This window comes from Ochotona curzoniae, unplaced genomic scaffold (genome assembly GCF_017591425.1).
Source record: "Ochotona curzoniae isolate NIBS_2020 unplaced genomic scaffold, NIBS_Ocur_1.0 scaffold_2476, whole genome shotgun sequence".
Taxonomy (NCBI): Eukaryota; Metazoa; Chordata; class Mammalia; order Lagomorpha; family Ochotonidae; genus Ochotona; species Ochotona curzoniae.
The window spans coordinates 10,124,760-10,148,359 of record NW_024467095.1 but is presented as its reverse complement, the minus strand read 5'-3'; the positions used below and the strand labels follow the sequence as shown (position 1 = coordinate 10,148,359).

Here is a 23,600-nt window from a genome sequence, read left to right as displayed (position 1 = left end):
TCACATAAAATTGTATCTCATTGATTCCAGGACTCTTAAAGATTTTACTATTCAAAGCTCAAGGAGGCGTAAAGGATAAACTAAAAAGAATCTGTTAAGTTTATTAAGATTATGAAGAAGTTATTTGTAAGCACATAAATTAGTGAGAAAGTAAACAATCTGAATATTTGGAGTTTTTATGTTTAATAAGCCTACCTTGAGATTGTAAGAATCATGATCCACTATTCCACTAATGATTCAATTAAGCTGATGGCCTCTAGAGGTGTTATTATAAAATGAATGAATAAAATAAAATTCAGATTTAGAGAACTGATAACTAGAGAAACAGTTAAAATACTACATATAACATTGGCTAATTTCAGATAAAAAAGTCTCATGAGAGGATCTCTGTTATCATTTAGAGTCACCATATGATATATTATGCTGAACAACTATATATCCTTGAAAGTAACTAAAAACTTCCGTCTCCATTTTCTAAGCAAAAGTGAATATTCAAAAATAATTACAAGAGGTTAAGTTCATTAGCCAATATTTCTCTAACACCTAAGGCAGTATTCTGAATTTTTTCGGTATGATCTTATTACTGCCTAATTATCCATATTGCTTTTCTTCTTTTTGTTAAACTGAAATTCACCCACGCAGTTTAACCTCTCATTTAAAATCATAAAATACAAACCCCTCCTTCACTGATAATTGGTCCTTTAGTAACTGATTTTTCCACCTTGATTTCAAATATTTTTTGCTAAATCTGGATCCCTTCTGTGAATACATTCTTTACTTTCTTTCAACTCAATTAACACACTGTCACTGTTACCAAATCTTTTCCTATTATTTCAAGTTCCTACTGCTCTTTAAAGATCCTTTAGTAGAACAATGCATTTTTAATAAACTTGGAAATGTAATGATTCTTCTTTAATTCCTTGGTGAGATTTAGGTGAGACATGCTGGTCATGGTGAAATGTTTCCTACGATGTTGTCATAATAATCTACAGCAACTTCGCAGCAATCCAAACTCACAAATCTTAATAATGGAACTTATGACCTCTAAAAGCACAGAGAGCTGTATGATAATTATCACATCCATAGCCAAATCAAACTGAGCAAGCTTCTCCGTCAGCAATTTCATTATCCCTACAATTTTTAATAACGTAAAACCTATACTTGTGCTGTCAGTAAATATTAATGGGACCTCTGTGGGTGAGTAAATCTGTCATGAGATTATGCAAAGGAGTAGCCTTTCATGATCTGCATCACTTAGGTTCTCTCATTAATGAAAATAAACATTTCTTAAAAGGTGTTTCCATTCTCTTCTTGGAAATAAATGTTTCCCTGAGTTTCAAAGCACTTGACAAAGTTTGTTGGCCATCCACTATGCCCTCTCCCTTATCTGCTACATCCACATTTCCCAGGATTTGCCACCTCCACTCACCCAAGACTCTCATTTTCTTTCCCCCCCTAACAAGACAAGAGGAATGGGAAGATAACCACTACCACTGCATCAAGCAAGACTCTTTCAGATTGAGGCTTTGAAAATTCTTCCATATTTTTAGGATCTAAACTAGGAGACAGAATTCAGTGTAACGCATCTTTTTGAAGAGAGGTGTAAATTGGGGGTGGGGAGTATTAAGAACAAGTGGACAGTATGTTTCCTGGTGGGAAATGCATTTTAAATTGACAACAGAAATGGAGACACCGGAACAAGATAAACCATTTGAATCTTAATAATCTTAGTCCCAGAATAATTTATAATAAAAGAAACAGAAGATCACTGAAGCCTTAATTTTAAAAACAATTTTGCTCCCATCCTTCTGTGAAACATGTACCTTCTATGAAACATTTCTACTTTCAAGTTAGCACTTTTCAATATCAACTAGAAATACAAACTTGGAATAGCATTTAAAGGTCTGGTGTTTAATGTCTCCCTATCATTCCAAATTTTCTATTTAATATGCCAATACATATAAATTAGTTTTGACCTTTTCTTCCCTCCCCTCAAAGGCTATATTTACTTCATCCATTTACATGGCTTAAATATTCATAACCCTTTGTTTATATTTACTGAGAGAAGTGTAGCCATCACAATGACCATCTGTCAGAAAGTGGTAATCAGCTTAGTATGTCATAAACTAGCTGTTCAAATTGTAGACTCTACAATAAAGTATTATTTATAGGAGAGGAGGGAAATTTGTTGTAGTAGCACAATGGATAAAGCCATTGCCTGCCTGTTTCAGACTGCCAGTATGAGACCTAGTTGGCTTCCAATCCAACTTCCTGAAATATACAGAAAGTAGATGATGACTTAAGTACTTGTGCTCGCTGAAAACTACCAGGGAAACAAATGGAATTCTGGGCTATTGGCTTTGGCCTCACCAAGCCCTGGATGTTATATGCAACTGGGGAGCGAACCAGCTTCACTGCAAGATTTCTCCTTCTCCTCTCTTCTTCCTTGCTTACCACCTTCCTATTATCTCCCTCTCAAGTAGATGAAAACAAATCTATCTGAATGCTAATAATGAAGAAAACTCACTTTAGGAGTCACTGTATCCAAAAGTCATGTCAAAAAAAAAGTGTAAGATGAATGACGACAACATACCAAGATCTATGTCTTCTTTGCTGAGAATGTGTGAGTGGCCTACCCACATCATTACACCACAACATACAGAGACACTGAAGTATGATGGCTAAGAACACAAATTTGCTATGAGGTAATTCACACTTTTGCTCAACCACTTTCCTACCATGTCCTTAAGCAAATTATTCAATGTGTCCATGCGTCCATGTTCTTGCCTATACAATAGGGAGAATAGTATCTGCCTTATTGGGGTTCTTAAACAGGATTATCTGAAGTTAAATGTAGGACTCTGAGCTCAATGGCTAGAAGAAAATACTCAATAAATATTTTTAAAACTATTTCTTTTTCTCTTTGTGTATTACATGCCTTGTTCCCTTTGCTCTGGATCTGATCACCCTGATATTCCCACAACCCCCTTCTCTACTCCTGAGAATCTGTTGTCCTGTAGTGACCTGAGTGTTTCCCATGTCATAATTTGATATCCCACTCACCACAGACCCACATTAAGGATGCAGAAGTATTAAAGAGTGTAAACACTGTTGTCCAGCAACGACATGATTCATATCTTCAATTTAAAATTTTTCTATTAGCCACACTTGCAAAGAAGAATTAAGCAAGTGTAAACTTAGTGCATGTATTTGACTTAACATATCTAAAACAGCGTCATTTTAGGTGGCAGTGGTCCTGTTAGAAATGTTCAGTCACCAGCTGTAACTACAGGGTTGGACATTTGAGCATAAAATCAAAGTGGATTCAAATTCTATTTCTGCTATTTACTTGCCAGTTATTTGTTCTGAATCTCAATTATACGATGTTAAATATAACTGCTTCAAGATACTGTCATAAGACGACAGCTACCTAGCTGGTTTCTACCTCACTGAGAGCTGTTACCATTGTGCCATTTCCTCAATGACTGCCATGAAAGTTGATGCTTCTCCATTGTAAGACGCACTGACATCAAAAATGTTCAGGGCTGAGTATCATTCTGCAAAGTAACAGGCCAGTGTCCTTCAAAAATGCTAACGTCATGATAGACAATGGTAGACCAAGGAACTGTCACTGCTGAAAAAGGATCCTAAAATAAAAATATGAAATATAAAAGCCTGGATAAGGTCCTAGCCCAGAAAATGGATATTAGTTGAAAAACTTAGGGAATTTAACAAGGTCTAATAATATTGCATCAATATCAACCCCAAGGATTCAATAATTATGCCATGACTGTGTGCCATATTAATTCAGGGGGCTCTGTGGGAACACTATAGCACTTTGAGAACTTTTATATGTAACAATTTCAAAATAGAAAGTTAAAACATTTAAATGTGACTACTGAGAACTTTATTATGAAAGTCTATGTCCCAACCGACTTGTTAAGTTGATATGTTATTATGAAATACTGCCACTTATGTTAAGCCTACTGCAGCAAGGCCATCACACAGGTTAATTGAAAGTCAATTCCAAGGCACAGAAAATTCACCTTAATCACTAGTATTAGCTTGCAAATCCACTAAGACAGTACACAGCCTACTCTATATATTTAGTAATAATGAGGACTATTTGAAAGCAAATGATATTTTGTGTAAGTTGTAATGTTCTTAAGTAACACATTTTGAATTCACATTACTGAATACTGTACAAACAACAGCTCTAGGGAGATTAACTTTTTTGCAGAAAGGAAAAGAGACAGGCAAAGACGCATATTCCAATAAATCTGCTTCTCCGCTTTAGGAAACAGAGTTGGCCAACAACTTCCAGGAAAAACCTCTTGCAACAGGAGGGGCAGTCTGTTTTGGCAGCATAAACTAGCTCAGAGATAACAGGCGAATGCAGGAGAAATCTGGGTATAATGTAACAGGTGATTTTTCCCCCTAGATCATTAATGTTTTGCTTCATTAGTAACAGCAAATGAAAATCAATTTTATTAATGGCAGAAAGTATTATAAAGTGAACACTTCTGCATTTCTCAACACAGAAACAAATAAAATAACAAATACAAAGAGAAGCACACTTATCTGTATATGCAGTGTACAAAGCTGAGAAGTTTGGTTCAATTTGCATCTTCTATATCCATTGATAGCCTCAACCCTTTCTTAAAAATACTGTAAGAAAAAGTTGTGTTTCCATACATAATGAGGGCACAAAAAATGCGTGCCAACCTTTTCTAATGTAAAATGTCATACTGTTGTTTCCAAATATTACTGTATCAAACTATTAATACATTTCTAAACAAAATATAGAAGTGTATTTGATGTCTAGCTTTAAATTCAATATACAGAGCTACAATTATTCATTAGTTTTGTATTTCTAAATTAGAAGGGATATTTCAATAATTAAGATTATCTCTAGTAAAACTAGACTGATGATTTTTGTAGAAAAAGCAAATATCAATATTAACATGGATTGAATATTAAATCATACAAGTATCAACAGTTAAATAAGAAACCCTCTATAAATTGTGTGGCAACATAAACATGTGTAGCAAGCATTCTTGCTCATAAAACTAAAGACTTCAGTGGCTTTATGCTATCACATCAAGCTAAACAAGAATTTAACATTAAACTTTTCATTTCTTTCTCAAAAAAAGCAATATTGGTTACTGATCATTTGTAGTTGAGTAATATATATAAATCACTAAGCTTTCTTTTATGTAAGTGCCTACTGCTAGCAGTATTATGAAAGTTTATTTGTAACATTACAATATAGTTCATAACTGACTCACTAAAACAGTTCAGCTTGAGCATTTTAATTTATTATAGCAAACCCGTTTCAAAACACTCTTAGAAGTTAATTTTATAAAACAATCACCTTCATATTTACATAAAAGAATATTCTCTTTTCAAGATTACATAGGATATGCTAGGATAGTTTTATGGACCTATGGAACCCTAAATTTCAAGGAGCCCATTTTCACTTTACAATCACCTTTTCAAATTCACATGCTTAGAGATAATCAGCATGTTTCTCATGTGAGGAAAAAAAAAAATGGTGCACAATTGTCTGCTTATAGAGTGACCTCTTTCACTTGGGTGAGCATCTGCTCCATCACCAACTAAGTGAGAACGCAACCTTGTCAAACTAAAGGCAAAAGAATAATGAGCATACAACAGACTAAGCCAGCCTGGAGAAGAGTGTTAAGGAGGTTGCAGAGATGCTACTCCGCATAACAAAACAAGCACACCCCAAAGGATAGGTACATACTAAAGAGAGCACTCCAATTCTGACAAGTGTTTAATCCCCATTCTTGGATGTCTGCCAAGCCAAAACTTGACTCAATTTGTTTCATTTGTTGCTAACCAGATTTGCTTAATACATTTTCAAATGAACTTAAAGGAGATACTTGTATAGAATATGCATCTTTACTATGTGGTAACTCAATGTTTTGCATGTCCAAACAAATATAAGCCATCAAAAAAAATCTATTCCAATCAAAAATAAAAGGCATACTCTGAAAAAGCTTAACCAACTGTAGATATTTACAATCACTAAAACAAACAGCAATGATGCCGCTATGCTACTTGCTACCCCAGCTCACTAACTGGCATGATTGGGAACTGAAACATTTTTGTAAGTAGCTTGAAACCAGAAGACATTAGGCAAATGGTTCTACAGACTCCTCAGGACGCACTTACTTTTAAAACAAACAAACATCTCAAATGTAAGCCGTTCAAGCATGTACAACGACTAGACACTATATCATTATGTCAGTTATGCACTCACTCCTTAGCATTCTTTCCCATAGCTAACACCCGAATGAAATTTGTGTTCCTGACCAGTTATAACATTTTCAACGGAGAAACAGTGCCACCTTTTGGTTCTCCCCCCGCCCCCCAAAAAAACCCTCCAGTAACTAGTCCTGCAAACATCCTTTTCCAGCTAAACTCCTATTATATAAAACTGTCAAATTTCTGCAAGCTAAGAAAACATTAGGGCAACATTATCAGTTGATCACACATAAAATTCCAAAATAGCATGAAGTAATTTCAAACATATCTTTTGGACCATAATTTCTAATCAATCCAACTATATCAATAGACTGATACTTTAAATATATAAGAAAATCTTTTCATGTCTTTAAGATTTTTTTAAAAGCACACACTTAAAACATACCCACTAACTTAATGAATAACAATTAGTACAATGAATTTCCAGATAAATCAACATCACTATATAAATTCTGTAGACAGACATAAGTTTCTGAGTTACTCACACCAATGACACGATGTCACCACGTTGAACTTCGAAGTTTCTCACTTTCCAGTGATTCAAAAGCACCACATCAGATGACTGGCTCCCTCCAGGATTCAAAGAAGGCTGGAAAATCAGAAGAGGAGACATTTATCGTTTGTATTTTTCAATCTTCATGGTGCTTTGCACCTCACGGCTCTAGTAGAGTGCAATAAAACATTCCTAATACAGCATCTTCCAGTAAATTGCTGTTCTAAAGTAATTGCAAATGATAAGTTTTCAAAAGGCTCATTGGGATTCTTCACAAATGAACCAGAAAAAATAAGTCGCCAATACTTACCTCAAAGAAGAATGTAGTTATTCGAATCTTTACTAAACGTCAGTAAGAGGCATAGAAAGCTTTAGGAATAATTCAAAAAGCATGAAAAAGAAGACAATCAAACCTCCCAATAAACTGTTGAGATGGGATCTAAGTCCACAGTACAACACATCATCGTCCTATCTCAGACAAAGATGAAATGTAAGTTCAAATGAACCAGGAAAGGACCATCCAAAGGACTAAAAAGAGGAGAAGACACAGGTGATGGGGTAGACCTTTTAAAGTGTAGTGATGAGTTATCTGTATTCCTATATCTATAGCAGCTTAATTCACAATAGCTAAGATATGGAATCAAGACAGAAAGAAGTCAGCAATGGATGATCGTATAAAGAAAATGTGGTATATACACACTGTGGAATACTACAACCATAAATTCAATGAAATCCTATCTTCTGTAACCAGAAAGATGCAACTGGAAACCATTGTGCTTAGTAAAAATAAGCTAATCCCAGACAGACAAATATGTTTCCTTCAATCTGTAGTAACACAAAATATAAAAGTATAATCTATGAGCAATAATAGAGATTTGCGCATTGTTTACAACCTTCCTTGATGAATAATTGTTATCTTCCTGCTTGCTATTTTTTTAATTCCTTACCTAATAAAGTGCTAAGCCTGTGACTGTGAGTGAACTGGATGTATGTCATTCTAAAAATGAATGAATGAAAGGAAGGAAAGAAGGAGGGTGGGTGGGGGACACAGGAAGGAGAGAGGGCAGAGTAGAAAGATTATTATACTCCCAAAACTATATTGTAAAATTTGCGAAAATAGTTCATCCTTTACAAATAAAAATTTTTAAATGTAGTGATGATCCTGACCTCTCCTTTTGCAAAGAAGCACTTCTTTCCAAAGTGAAGCTCAACCTTAGAGTGGGCCTTCACTCAGATTCAGATGAGCCTAGCTGTGCCTCAGTGGCAGAGTGGAAATTAGGAAACATGTTGTGTAAGAAGTCAAGTAACTTCTAGACACACATCCTGGACACATACACACAAATTGATGTGAAATCATGAAGCCAACACACCTGTCATTCAGACACATGCAAACAAAGCCACAGATAGAAGTGGGAACTGTCAAGTCACAGCAATGGTGAAAACTAGTAAGAACATCTAAGGGAGTTAAGACGCTGCCAGGATGGCATAAGAAGTTCCCACTGCCGTGGTCATGGAAAAAGTGCCCAACAACTGGGGCTTTCCACCCTTAGAGGAATTGAGGGGAACAACCAGCTTAAAACATTATCATTTTATTTCACATAAGACTAATCACCAAATTAGTATTTTTAATCATAATGTCTTTCATCTATAACACATCTTTTCTGTCCTCTTTTATGTACTTTCTACAATCCTGTTTCAAGTGGTACATCAACAACTATACCAAATAAGTGTATCTCTGATAGTACATTTAAGCATGCATTAATCTTTCCAAAAATCTATAGGCATAATAAATTATTTCTCATATCTGTTCTTAAGCCTAAGAACTCAAAAGATAATGAATGTATTTTAAACGTGAAGATTCAATAATCAGTGAATTCCCAAGGACATCCCAAATTAACAAGCCCAACATAAAGAGCCTAATCCATCTACCCCATCCCTTAAATAAACCTTTGTATTCCCTTCCACAGTTAATACATTCAACAAAAACTCTTTCCAAAAAACATAATTCTTAACTTATAAATTGTGCACCATTCCTAATGTTGTGTAGAATTTTAACATCCCTCGGTCATGGATCAACTCTTAGTCCAGTATATTCACAGGGTATATATGACCTACCATAACAGCATGCTCCAAGATTCTGAATCACCTGAAGCAGACAATCTTCTATGTGAGGTACAGTCAAGTGGACAGTAACCTAACAATGCCACAAATGCCTAAATTCACCTTACTTCATTTTTATCATCCATGCTTTGTATCATCACAATCGTATCAGCACAAGAAGGGTAAGCAAACATAGCACAATTCTTTGAGAAAAAAAGAACATTCACCTAGTTATCATTATAAGTTGTTATAGTTCTGCTTCATCGGTTGTTAATCTGATAGTGTGGCTAATCAAGGAAGCTATCACAACTATGTATGGGAATAAACACAGTCCATATCAAGTTGGGTACAATGCATCGTTTCACCCACAGATAAGGCAAGTAACTGCAGTGCACTCCACTCTAACCCCTACACAAGAACTCTGAGTCAGCATCAGGTTTTTGTGCTTTTTTAATTGTAAAAGGTGAATTTACAGGAAATTAAAGAGTTTCCTTCTGCTAGCTCCCAAATGGCAGCAACAGCCAGGGCTGAGCCCATTTGAAGCCAGGAATCAGGAGATTCTTCTCAGAAAATTAACAGGAAGCTGGATGTAAAATAGAGCAATCAGGACACAGACGCCTGTATCGGATGCAGGCCTTTTCAGGTGGAGGAGTAGCCAGTTGAGCCACTTCGTCAGCCTCAGTAGCATCAATTCCATCATCAGAATTTCCCACTACTTAGGAGAATGCCTTTTCCCTTCTTGGAATATTCCACTTACTTTTAAATTCTAAATCAGATGTATACTCTGAAACTTTTAAGAAATTTTAAAAGCCAGCTGCCTTGAGGAAATTACAAAATTATATCCTGCTGCTCCAAGATTGGAGATAAATGAATCCCCATAGACCAGCTCTTGACACTCACATTTATCTTTCCCTATTGAATCACTCATCTCCAACTTTTCTAATGCCAGTTGTTAAAAGCAAAAGGCAAGGTGCTGTAAACAAAGATTTATGTGGACGGAAGGGAAGAGATCCCAGAAGAAAGCATGTATAATCTCAAACAATAAAATACTGTAATCTTCAGTTAGCATCTTGAAAACCTTCTTGGATTTCATAAGTGAAACACAAAGTCTTTTCTCCTCTCCTCTCCAACAAGGTTAAATTATTTCCCCATCTGTGATCTCACAGCAATTCAGGTAAACCTACTACTTCCTAGTTACCTACCAGACTTTCACCTAAGTGCAAGCTTCACAATTGCAGGAACCAGGCCTTATTCACACTGCCTACTTAATCCCAGGACAGTGACTATAGTTTAAATTCTAAAAAATTAAAGATTAAAAGAGCATGTACATAAGATGGATCCTAGGCAACAGACATTATCTAAATAATTGTATAAATCTCCTTCAATAAAAGCATATTCTAGATACTACAGAAAGAAAATTCTTTCGCATTTTAACAAGTTAGGCAATTTCAGCACCAGGAATATTACTTACACTGTATTATTACATGTAATTAAATAACAATAACTATTATTCATCTATCAATGTAAGTAACATTTATGACTAGCGTATTCATAAACAATAATTTTCTTGAGTTAGGAAACTGTTCCGTGGGACCGGCATTGTGGCTTAGCAAGGAAAGCCACTGCCGGAGAAGTCAGTATCCCTTATGGGCACATGTTCAAGACATGGTTGTTTCACTTCTGATCCAGTTCCCTGCTAACGCACCCCAGAAAGCAGCAGCAACCAGCCCACTGCCTAGGTTCCTGCACCCACATGGGAAATCCAAAAGACACTGAACTCCCGACTTTGGTCTGGCCCTGGTCACAGCCTTTGCAGCCATTTGGGGAGTAAGCCATTTGGGATAAACAATTTCTCTTTCACTCATTCTTCTCCATGTATAACTTCCCTTTTAAATAAATATTTTTTAAAGGGCAAAAATGAAAACTATTCCAAGAACTCTCAGAAAATTAGTGCTCAGTACCTCAATCTTTCAAAGTTTTAAAAGGAACATTTTAGTTTGAGTTTCCTAAAACTACTTTGGGGAAGAAAATAATTCACTAACATCCAAATGAAAATTTTAGATGGGAAATAAGAAATCCAATTTGGATAATGTTATTTTAGATAAATTAAAAACGATGTGATTACTTAAAAGTTCTAATTCTTGCTTTTCCTTGAAATGCTATTTATGCTTCAAACAGGGCAAAAAAAAAGTTTTCAAAACCAAAAAGCTATATACAGTAAATCTAAATAAAAAGCCATAAACTTTAATAAACTGATAAGACCACTGTCTACATTTTCTTGTCATGTTGCCAATATTCTAAATCCTTGGATCACCAGAGATGACATCAAAATACCAACCAATTTAGGATTAGAGAAGGGGAAGGTACATTTGGAACACCTGTATCTTACATTGGAGTAAGTGGGTTTTTATCCAGGCTCTGCTTCAGATCCAGCTTCTTACTGATACCATTCTGGGAAGCAGAAATGATCGCACATATATTTTAGTCCCTGACATGCTCATGAAGGACTAGATTGAGTTTGGAGCTCCTGGTTTCAGACTGGCCCAGCCCCCACTGCTGTAATCATTTAAGGAATCAATTGGCAGATAAATGATTAAGGTCGTTTCTTCTGTCTTTCCCTTTCTCCTTTTCAAATAAAACAAAAAATAAATTTTAAAAATTATAACCACCTTAAAATAAAAAAGCTTTTTGACCTCAACATAGTTAATCCAGGAGACAGGCCAGTGATGGCAGCAGTCTCTCTCGTCTCTTTATTGCTCCTTAACCTCTCCTCATATACCCTTCCCACAAAGTCCTTTAGCCAAGCAATTGCATACAGCTGAGCCCAATTCTGCTCAGTCCATACAGCTGAGTCCAATGAGTCTAGGTGTTTTGCAGGGTCAAAAGTTCAGCCTGTGCTTCTGCTGTAGCTGCAAGCCCAGTTACTTCTCAGAAAATAACTACACAGGATGTTCCTGCCAATGGTCAAGGACCATTCTATTAGGAAAAGGAACAACAGATAACGAAAGGGATTATCAACAAAGGATAGAACAAGTCAAATAGCTGCACTGAAATAATTTGTTACAAAAAAAAACTTGCTTTCTCATACAATCTACCCCTCTGCTTCTACCATTGACCTCTATTGTCAGAAATTAAACTTGGAGAGATCTGAGCTACTCTAAATTCAAACTTAAAAACTGTACACATGGCCACGACACATTGCACTTACAAATTATTACACTGCACTCACAAACAAGTACAATTACTGCACAGTCTAAAGAAATTTTCTTGAAACAAAAAAGTTTGGCTCTATTTTTTTTTCCTTTAATTTATTTGTGATAATGTTTACACAGTCGTTCAGGGTGGGAAGAAGTGAGAGTCAAGGAAAAGCGGGTGTGATCACGTTTCCAAATTTTCTTTTCTTTCTGTTTCTAGGGGTCCACCCCTGGGGCAAACGAAATCAGCAACCACCAAGCAGGCAGACCCAAGGACCTAGGACAAGCGACCCAAGCTCCACCAGACCCCTACCCCAGGGCTCACGCACCCAGCACCCAGCACCCAGACTGCTATGGCTGGCCTCACCTTGGCATCCAGCAGAAGATGCTGAGGCATTGCTCCATCCAGCAGAGCCAGCAACGTAGACAGGGAGAGGGTCTGGGGATGAAGCACCAACAAGCGACCAGCGATGGTAGAAGTCTCCCCCGTCTCTTTATTGCGCCTTCACCTCTCCTTATATACCCTTCCCACAGTTCCTTAGGCAAGCAATTGCATACAGCTGAGCCCAATTCTGCTCAGTCCATCCAGCTGAGTCCAATGAGTCTAGGTGTTTTGCAGGGTCAAAAGTTCAGCCTGTGCTTCTGCTGTAGCTGTAGTTGTTACTGCTCAGTTTAGCAAGTGCTATTAACTTCTTAGCCCCCAACAAGGCATGGCTTTCTCAAGCCCAATCTCAGTTCCAGCTGCTACTTGTAGATGATGAAGCCTAGCCTAGCCCAGTCAATCCTGAGTCCCAGCCCTAATGTTGATCACCTGGTGTTGCTGCCCAACCTGGCCCATCCCGCACACTGTTCTGATTTTCAGATCTGCCAGTGGATGTTATGGACTGGCCCAGCCTGGCCAAGCCACAGACCTAACTCACATGTATGCTGCTGGGTACTGTAACCTGACCTGGTTCGGGCTGCTCCTTGCCTTGGTTCTTGCACTCACCTGCAGCAACTGCAGCCTGACAAAGGAATTCCCCAAGCTCCTCAATCATGTCTCCTCCCAATAGTAGATCTCACACACACTAGCGGGTCCTTGGCCCAGGTTGATAGTCCACCTCTTTGTCCTTGCAGGAAAAGTAGCCTTGCCCAACCAGACCACACCCATTCTGGTTGTTACCCTTGGGAGTTGCAGCCCAACGATACCTGGTCCACACCCAGACCCAGCTCTCACATGGGTCAGAGGGAGCCAAGACCTAGCCCAGCCCTTTCTACACCCACTCTAGCTCTCATGAGCACCTGTAGGTGCTGGAATCTGGCCCAGTCTGGCACTCCCCATACCCAGTCCACACTCATTCCGAGGGAAAGTGTAGCCATATACAGCCCAAACCACTGCCCTCTTCTGGCTCTTGAGCTCATCAGTGGGAACTCCAACCTAGCCAAAGTGTCACCTTAGTTTCCTAAACCAGGCCGGTTCCCAGCTATAATTCTTGTGTGTGCCAGCAAACACTGCAGCCCACATACAACTACCACAGATTCTGCCCCCAGGCCTGATTCTCACACATGCTTGTTAGTACCATGGGCCAGCCAAACATTACCTGTGACCTCTGTTTCAGATCTTACTGGTGGGTACTGTTATCTAATCCCACCAGGTCAGCCCCTAGCCCTTGCTTTAGTGTGTGCCAGTGAGTGGTGTTTTATGGTGGTCAATGCTAAGTACCCCAACCCAGGTTTCCTACGTGTGCTGGTGGCTTCAGTCTGACCCTTAAAGGTCCCCATTCCTCCCTTCAAACTGCTCAATCTCAGGTCCCTTGCTTTCCTGCAATTATGGTGGTCTTCTCTATAGAAGTCCCTCACTAGTCATTCCCCACTTGGACATGAACCCTCAGGTCCCTACTTGCCCCAACCTGCGCCATTTTTCAGACCCCATCTAAGCCCATACCCCAAGTCCCCAGAGCATGCTGCTGGGTGTCCCACGGGCCTCCCCTCGCCAGGGAGTTGTGTCACTAGGCTATCTGCATTCATGCCAGAGCAAAAAGGACCCAGGCTGGGGGAATCTGGGGTCTCACCGGACCTCCCCTCCCCTGGGGTGTTACACTACCAGGCTGCCTGCACTTGTGCTGGGGCAAAAAGCACCCAGGCTGGGAGGGCATGGGTCCTGGCAAGGCTTCCCATACCCCCCAGGAATTATGCCACCAGGCTGCCTGCACTCGGGCCTGAACAAAATTCACCCAAGCTGGGGGCGCCTAAGGCCTTGCTGGGCTCCCCTACCCCAGGGAGCTATGCCATGTGGCTGCCCATCCTGTTGCCAAAGCAAAAAGCACCCAGGCCCTGGCTCCATTTTCTTATGACTACTATTACCCTAACTTAAGCAAATTTTTAAAGCTTTCACACCTAATTTCTTCATCTAAATACTGGCGGATGCAGTACTGCCTCCCCCAAAGGATCATCATCAGGATTAAATAAGACAATCGACAAATCCTTCTAAATGTAGCACATGATACAGAGTTGAAGTCAGCAAGTGTGATAACAAGGATGATGCTGGCAATAACAGAACAAAGGGTAACAAATTTAAGTACAGTGTTCTCCCCATAGGAATTTGGATATTAAATTGAAAATCTTAAAGCGGAAAATATTACCCCTCATTTTGAAAGTCTTAGTAGATTTTTTTGTTGTTGTTGTTTAAGCAAGTAAAGTCAGCATGCTTTTATTTTGGGCCTCAATTCTGGGAATTAATCCAAAGAAATTCAATATGTGCAAATATTTAGTTATAAATATCTATAAAAATGCTACATCCATTTGGTTTAAATTTTCATTTTTAAAAGAGACACACAGAAAAATACAATACTTGTAAGTCTAACATTTGGCCTAGCTGTTAAGGTGGTTATGTTCCAGGCAACCACACCCTATGCCAGAGGGCTGGGATTGAATTCCCAGCATCATCTTCTAGTTGTAGCTTCCTGCCAAGATAAAGTCCCTGCCACTTATTTGGGAGAGTCGAAATGAATTTACAGCTCTGAGTTCTGCTCTGGGAGTTGTGATAACCACTGTGAACATTTGGGAAAGGAATCAGTAATGAGATCTCTCTAAATGCCACATAAATAATTTCTAAAATAATAATAACAATCGTTGAAGGATAGGAGGGATAGAATTTAGATTTAAAAGGCAGGTGGGGGAAGCTAGATATAGTTCATTATTTGTGACAATTATAGTAATATGTTAATAACAGAGGAAGTTGAATGTGGTTTATACACTGCAGCAAATATACTAACAAAATACTTTTAACAATAGGGGAGCCTCTATGTGGGGTGTCTTAAATATTTTATACAATCTCAAAGTTTTGTTTTTAAAATTAAAACCATATTGGAATGATAATTTTTGAAATGTAAACCTAACAGTTCTTGCTATAGAAGATGAGATTATAGTTTCTCTTTAACTTGCATTTCATACATTATTTTTAACAATGAACATACACTGACTATGGATTTTACATTACATTAAAAAGAGCTTATTTGCCCTAGCAGTCAAGATATTGGTTAAGATGCCTTGCCTCCCAAATTAAAGTGCTTGGATTCATTATCCACCTCTGGCTCCTGACTGCATCTTTCTGTTGATGCTGACCCTGGGAACTAACAGTGATAGCTCAAGTGGCTGAGATCCAGCCAATCGTGTAGGAGACCTGGATGGAACCTAGCTCCCTTCCTGGTTACTCTGGACATCTGGAGGGTGAACCAGTAAATGGGAATGTTCCCTCCCTCCCAACATTCCTTCCTTCCTCTCTGCTTCTCAAATATGTCATTTTAGTAAAACATGAAAATGTATATAAATTACATGTAAACACTATTTTAAAAGACAGAAAAAAGTTTATCATATGCGTTGTTCTGACCTAAGTCTTATATAGTGCACTCTAAAAACAGACAACATAAGTCAGCAGATTTTGACAAATGTTAATAAAATATGCTAAAGTTAGAAATCTCTGGTACTGAAGATGTTTTTGAAAAAAACCAAGTTGGACTTTGGTGCTACCATGATCAAAGAATATGATGAAGGATTTTTGTTTCCCCTTCAGATAAACATTATTGCCAAAGAACCCTATATCTTTACCATGTGTCTGAGTTCAAATCATATAGTAACTCTGGAGTAATCTGTTTGGGTTTAAAAAAGTGAAACTCCACTAGGGAATTAAACAGAATCAGCGCAGAGTTCTTGCTTTGGAAAATGTAAGTGAAGCCATCAATCACCAAATGAAATTATTTTGGTTTTATCTTTTCTACATATTTCTTACTTTTTTTTTAATTGCTATCTTTGGCTTACTACCTAAGGTCTGCCAACAAAGCCTGGTATTAACTTCTTTGGGAGCAATGTTTTCAGCCTGCTTAGGCTCCAAGAGTACCACCCAGCTATAAACAGTCTATTATATTTAAGTTTCTGCTTTTAAATGAGATGACCATAGAAGCAACATGAGGAACAACCAGAGCCCTCAGATATTGTGGGGAGAATCATAACTTAAACAACTTCTCCCAAATCATTTCCTTAATTAAAAAAAAAAAAAGAGCAGAAACTGAAAGAGTACTATTGGCTGTAAACTCCTTAAGGCTTCAGCACAGGCAAGGAGCATGGAGTACAATTTAAATAAACAGATATTCTGATTACACTGAAAAGCATGATAAAGAACAATACAAAAATACCAGCAAAGTGTAAGGGAAAAATTAATGATAATAATTTAATAATTTCATTTTACCATATTTCTATAGAGTTTAATTATTCTGGCACTTCAGTGCTTTAAAGAACAAATTAATATGCATTTATTCAGCATCTCTCTGAATGAGTAGGTGAGAGGAAATACAGTTCTGTCTCTTAGAAGCTTTCAAGTAGGGTTAGTATTAACCCATGAAATAACCACAGGACAATATAAAAGACCTTGTTATCATAATTTAAGCTTAAAATGAACGATTTCAAACAAGTAAGTAATGCATTAAATAAGTAAACGTTTTAAAAGAAAAAGCACAAACCTTTCAGGCTAGGGACAGACAGTTCCTCTTAGGATCTTAAGACTATCCAATTTTTAAAAACAGAGAAGTTTGAGGCCAGGAGTATGCCTTTGCTATGTAAACTAGAAACCCTGAGCCATATCTCTGTAACATACCGCCACACACACACACCCTAGGAGACAACATCTCCCTGTCTGCATCATCCAAGGACCAGGTTTTAGGCAACCAGAGACCACGCCAGCAGCTAGGGGCCCAGAAATGACTCAAACTAACTAGACCTAAATTGCTCAACTTGTCCTGCCTTGCCGGCAGAAACCCCGATGAAGACACAGGCCCAATGATTTCTCCTGGCTTCTGGGTTCTGCCTTCAATCGCACTGGAGTCTCTCCCACAGCGACGACAGTGTTTTGCACCCCTGTCTCTAGGATCTATCAGTATAATAAATGTAGTTTTCCTGAGCCTCTCCTTTTTCTCTTCTTGTGGCCACACCAGACCAACCAGCTCATAAAAGTACACAGAACTTCTACCCAGGTACAAGATGTATGGAGGATCACAAAGAAGGTGCTAGAGCCAGGGGCTAGGAACAGGCCTGATCAACTCTACAAATCCTTGTTAGCAAACACACACTAAACAAAACAGCACAAGCCTGTTGTGACAGATATCAGCCGATGCAAAGACTCAGGTTTATGATAAAAACACATCATAGAAGGCTCCATTAGGACTGTCTCTGCCTTCACAACAGCTAATGTGTAGCTACTACTGAGGAGAGCAAAAACTGAGGAGAGTAATCAACATGGGAGGAAATGTGTCAGGTTGTCCCTAACATTTTGGAAGTGTACGTTCAGCAGGTAACAATAAAGTCCCCTGCTCTACCTTAAATGCTGGTCCATAAATCACAATTTATTCCTTGTCTTCAGAGTCTTCAGTTTTTCAGAATGTCAAAATGACAGTTACAATCAATAATGACTATTCAAAATCATCTAGCCCGCTGTAGGTTAAAAAAAAAAATAAAAAGGAAAGAAAGAAAAAGCTTCCTCCCTGCTTGCTTTTTTGACAGCGTTTTTAATTTTAAACTCAGCAGGAAACAAGATAATGACTACAAAAAGCCAGGTAGGCATCTAAAAGGTTTATTACAAACCAGTTTTCTCAAGATCATACACAGGTGGATGAAAGTCAAGACAATTTCAAACCAAGCGATGTGGGTTACTGATGAATAAAGACCTCAGTGCTGATTACACAATTTTCCCTCATGTTCTCTAATTTTCTAATACATTCGGCACAAATATATCTCTGCAATCTGAGCCTGAAGAGTGTTATGAAAAAATGTTCTCAAGCATGTCCCCTCTAGCAATGCAAAATGGAAAAAGGAGAATGGTAGACACACTATGTAAAGACGTAGCAATTGCAACAAAATAAGAATGACCCTTGAAATTGTTTCTTTCACACACTTTTTAAAGCTTTAAATCTTAATTATAAATTTGGAAGGCATGCACCTTTTACCAGAGCCAGTGACCCTGCTGCAAGCATTTTCCATCAAACAAAATCTAAAACTTTGGTGAGAGGTCATTAAGCTATTCCTATGGTACCCTTTTACTCTAAAAGCCTCTGTAAGCCATTGAAGTTCTAATTTGAATAATTGCATGCCGCCTACATAAATTCCCCCTGTAGTTTCAACTGTATGCAATATCAGTCTTCATTTCCCGAATTAAATTATCATCGAGTAATGTGACACGTCTTTAAAAAAAAAAAAAGATACATCTACATTCACAGGTAACCTTTCAGCAATCAGCAGAAATGATTCATGCGCACCGGAGGGGAATAGGTCAGTATGAATAATCCTTAACCAGCAATCTGTGACAGCATTGTATGCCAAGCACTGAAAAGGGGACACCTCCTCCAATATACTGGATGTGCCTGTAAGCTTTGTAAATTGCAAGTGTTTTGTAAACTGCTTCCCATTGAATTAAATCATGGTGTCATTAAAAACTAGTGTATCACCTAGCTGGGACTCTTCAAGAGTGATCACTCTTATCTTTCCTTCTGATTCTTAATGAATTATAAATTAGTATTGGAAAACATAAGCTAAAAAGGAATCACTAGGTAATTTTTTAAAAAGAATTCTCATAAGAGGGAATTCACAAAAACAAACTTCACCTATGAAATCACAAGCCAGCAGCAGTTTTGAAAGAACTAAAAACAGTCTTTTGGCACAGCAACATAGCAGGTTAAGTTACAGCCTAAGAACTAGGATCCCATATGAGTGTTGGCTTGAGTCTGGCTACTCCACCTTCAAAAGAGTTACTTCCTAATGAGCTTGGAAAAGCAAAAGATGGCTCAAAATTTTGGGCCCCTTCAGCCCAAATGAGAGACCTAAAAGAAGCTCCTAACTCGTATCAGCCTGTCCCAGGCCTGGTCAATGCAGCCATTTAGGGAGTGAAACAGAGGAGGTAAGATCTATCTCTACTCTCTCTGTGTAAGCCTATCTATCAAATGTATGTCCCTGTAATTAAACATGAACATTCAATCCTTGGATTTTCTATATAATGTGTCTGTAAATTATAGAGATGAGCTAAGAGGAAAAGCTGGGCCTGGCCCAGTGGCTCCATGGCTAAACCTCATTTTGCAAGTGCCAGGATTCCATGGGGGCAGCAGTTAACATCCCAGATACTGCACTTCCCATCCAGCTCCCTGCTTGTAGCCTGGGAAATCACTACAAGAAGGCCCAAATACTCTGGACACTGCACCTGTGTGGGAAGCCCAAAAGAAGCTGCTGGCTCCTGGCTTTGAATAAGTTCAGCTCCAGCCGCTGCAGCCACTTGGAAGCATTTGCAGCAGATGGAAGATCTTTCTCTGTCTCTCCTCCTCTCCATAAATCTGATCTGCCTTTCCAATAAAAAATAGGGAGGGGTGGGAGAGGAAAGCCACTCTAAATTGATCTAATTGACAGCCCTGAACCATCTCAAACCAAAAGACATATAAAATGGACCGATCCATATGGATTCAATGACTCAGAATTTCATTCTATCCCAATATTGTCTCAGTCTGGGACAAGGATCAAAAACTAGGATCATTCTAGAGAGACTCAAAGGTAATTACTACACATTTTGATTTTTTATTTGTTTGTCTTTGATGATCTTTAAAATCAACCATATGACCTTGGAATCACAGCAGCTATGTCAGGTGTGTTTTATTATCCACAGTTCTCCCTTCTCTCCCCATCCTTGCCATGGCTTTCTTATAGGTTGGCTATCCTACCATTTATTGACTGGGTTTAGCATCACAACTTGCTTTGAACAACAGCATGTTGACAGGATAGTAGAGCTCTGAACTGAGGGTTTAATTGCTACTGAGCTGTTTGCCTTCATCTGTTGTGTCCCACTACCACCTATGAGAAGAGCAGATTGAAACAGAATATTCTAGAGTGTTGGTTGTCAATCCACACACCTAGGAGCCAGAAATAACCATTCATTATGTGATCCATGGAAATGTTGTGGTAGTCTGTTGTTATAGGCAAGGCTACTGCAAATGATCAACAATTTAAAGAAAAAGCTTCACAGTATTATTTTCTGACATCACTCTGTTCCAAATAAAAAATTTTAGGACCATTCTTCAAAAAAGCAAGTTAAAACAAAGTTTTCATTTCTGCATGTTTTACACATTGACAGCTTCTGTGTGTATGAAACCGTACTCACTATCTAGGAGTTACAATCTTTGAATATCCCTACTAAAATAAAAGCATCTGGAAGGCCAGATCTGTGTCTGACTCACCACCATGCCATAACCCCAACACAGAGCTTCTACTTACCAACCACCTGACAGGTAACTCTGCATTCCGCACAACTACACTGCTTTTCATTATTTCCCATATCCCAAAAATGGCATCTCCAGTCACACCTGTGCAAATGACAGAAAGAACTAGACATGACCTGTTACAGGTTGAGCAGAACCTGCTTCCTAAAAAACTCATTGAAACTGATATGATATTAATGTTAATGATTTGTGGATTAAGGGTGATGTGATCTAATTACGGGGATTTGGCCAGCAGGTGGTCTTCGGTTCACTTGGGGACACGCCCTCCAAGGGCGAATCTTGCATGAAGTTTGATTTATTTGAGTTCCAGTCTGGCCTAGGTTCTCTCTCAGTTTCTTGGCTCAACATGTTATCATGCCTCTGCATCCACCAAAACCAGTCTCCCCCCAGATCCCAGATACCAGATTATGAGATCACCCAATCCTGAACTGTATCCTGTGAGCTGAAACAAACTTTTTATTCCCCCAAAAATGCTCTTCTCATTTTTTAGTGAAAGTAACAAAAGCAGATTAATCCATGATCTTTCTACCTAAAGTACTATGCAATGAGTGGTGTTCAAAAGTGATCATCTATACTACAAATTCTTTCAAAAGGGTACTCAGAATTTTCAAGGAGCACTGAGATGCCAAAACATGCAGCAGACATGTGTCAAGTACGAAGGGTACGATCCAAGGGTGCTACAGTGCAACCCATCAACCTTGGTGACGGTGGCACTTCTCCTGCCTAGCATTCTTTAATCTCCAGTCCTTGAGTCACTTAGTGCTGTTCACTGTCCGAATGTCTAATCTTCTCCATTGTCCTCTATCACTCAGTGGCTTTGGCATCCACAACTTGCTTTCTTGACGTTTTTGTACTTCCTTGCCCCTTCTTTTTTGGCCTTCTTCTTCTACTTGTAGTCCTTGATACAAGAGTGCATCATTGCACATCCAAGTTCTCCTTGTCTTCACAACACACCAAATGTCTCAGCGTCCAGAAGAGCAGATGTGCTACTGGCAGGATGTTCAAGGACTTCCAGAGATCATACCCTGCCAGTTTTTTCAGCACTTGCATCTTTAGAGAAGTTCCAACAAAAAAAGTTTATTTGAATTGTCCAAATGTCTGTTGGAACCCACAATCTAAATATTTTTAGCCCACCAAAGCTGTAGTAGCAGAGATGTCTTCAAACATGCTGAATTAATTAATCCCCAAACCTCATACTGCAGTTTCTGCTCTTAAATCATTGTAAAATATGATTTAGTAAGAGCAAATTAAGCTGTACATGAAATTATCTGTCACAGCAATAGTCTCAAATTCACAAAATACAGACGAAATAGTAATAAACATGATTTTTTTCTTTCTACCCAAAGTTTATAATCCTCTCCCTTTTATTCTGAAAGTAACATCTCACTCCCTCTAAGAAATGTCGCTTCAATTGTACTCTCTACTCAAAGGACTCAGAAAGACACTGTCATTGTCTTACAGATCCTTAGTTGACCTACAGTTCCTGTTCCCAGCAAGACCAATCATGGCACTCACGCCCGGCTGGCCAAAGTCGATCTGTGTATTTGCATGGAGCAGAGCATACGCCCCAAGTTGCATCAGTCACAGTCCTTCCTCAAGACATTTCCAGTTGAAACAAAGGCGAGAAGAGAGATATGAAGTGAGATCTCCCTCAGGATATCCTGCCATGCAGAGAATGCCCCCAAGATGCAAACAGAAGCAAAACTTGGAAACATAGGACTGAGTACCCCAGCACTATTCAAATCCTAATCCCAGCTGTCCCCATCACCTGCCACACTCCGCCCTCTTCATCTGCTTTATAAGCCTTCCAATGAATTTGCCTTTATGCCAAAGTTAATTCACACTGTTTTCCTATTACTAGTATCCAAGGAACTTCTACATAGTAGATTAAATAAATTTCTAGGTAACAAATTTGATTTCTTCTGGCAGAGAGGTGGGGAGGATGAGGAAAGCCTGGGAAAAAGGCCCTGGTTCCAGTTCCTGACTTTTCTGCTTCCAATCTAGCCCCCGACTAATGTGCCTGGGAAAGCAATGAAAGATTGCCTCCCTCCCTTTTTCCTACCCTCCTTCCCCTTTCCTCTCTCTTTCTGTCCCTCTGCCTTTCAAATAAATAAACAAATCTTATAAAAATAAAAATAGGGTAATTGAATTTCCCCAAACCTATCCTGCAGCTGTACTAATGGTTTGGTCATAAAAGGATATTCAAATAGTCATATTCATAGAAAATTATATCATGTAGCAAAATTTCTTTTAAGAAATTTTGAGATTTTAAGAAATTTAAGATTCTTTTAGAATCTTCATTTATAATTCTCAAAACTATACCCAAAGAACTATCTGACAAATGCTTTTATTCATTCCTCTGTTGGTTATAACACAAAGTTGTATTAGAGAAACTTGTAAGGGAATCTAGTAGAATGAAATGTTGGTTGAATACGTTAAGACTTATCAGTTCCCAGCACAGAAATAATAACCAGCGGCCCTTGTTTCTGTTGCTTGAGGACCAATGAGGCCTGTGCTCTAAAGAATGCACTTCGTTCCATTTTCACCTGCATGGATGCGCCTTCCACTCTCGCCACACAGGCAACTCGGTCCAAAACAGTCACTGCCACGGGCACTGCCACGAAGAAGCCCTTGCAAAAGGCTTTGAAGTATCTTTTCACCCATCCTTGAGACTGGGCCATACCTGGAAACATGAAGAAAATGAGTATTAAATCAGCCTCAAAAAAGGAAAAAAGGAAA

The 23,600-nt window shown here is 38.6% G+C and overlaps 1 protein-coding gene across 2 annotated transcripts in view; it reads right to left on the bottom strand.

The window, feature by feature from the left end:
* Positions 1–23,600, bottom strand: part of IMMP2L (inner mitochondrial membrane peptidase subunit 2) — a 691,058-nt gene that overhangs the window by 637,054 nt on the left and 30,404 nt on the right. For both annotated transcript variants that reach the window (XM_041002441.1, XM_041002443.1), the window contains exons 3-4: positions 23,408–23,544; positions 6,777–6,880 (exon numbers count right to left, since the gene is read on the bottom strand). In XM_041002441.1, the coding sequence (XP_040858375.1) occupies positions 6,777–6,880; positions 23,408–23,542 (239 nt within the window). In that variant the 5' untranslated portion in view covers positions 23,543–23,544. The remainder of the gene's footprint in view (positions 1–6,776; positions 6,881–23,407; positions 23,545–23,600) is intronic.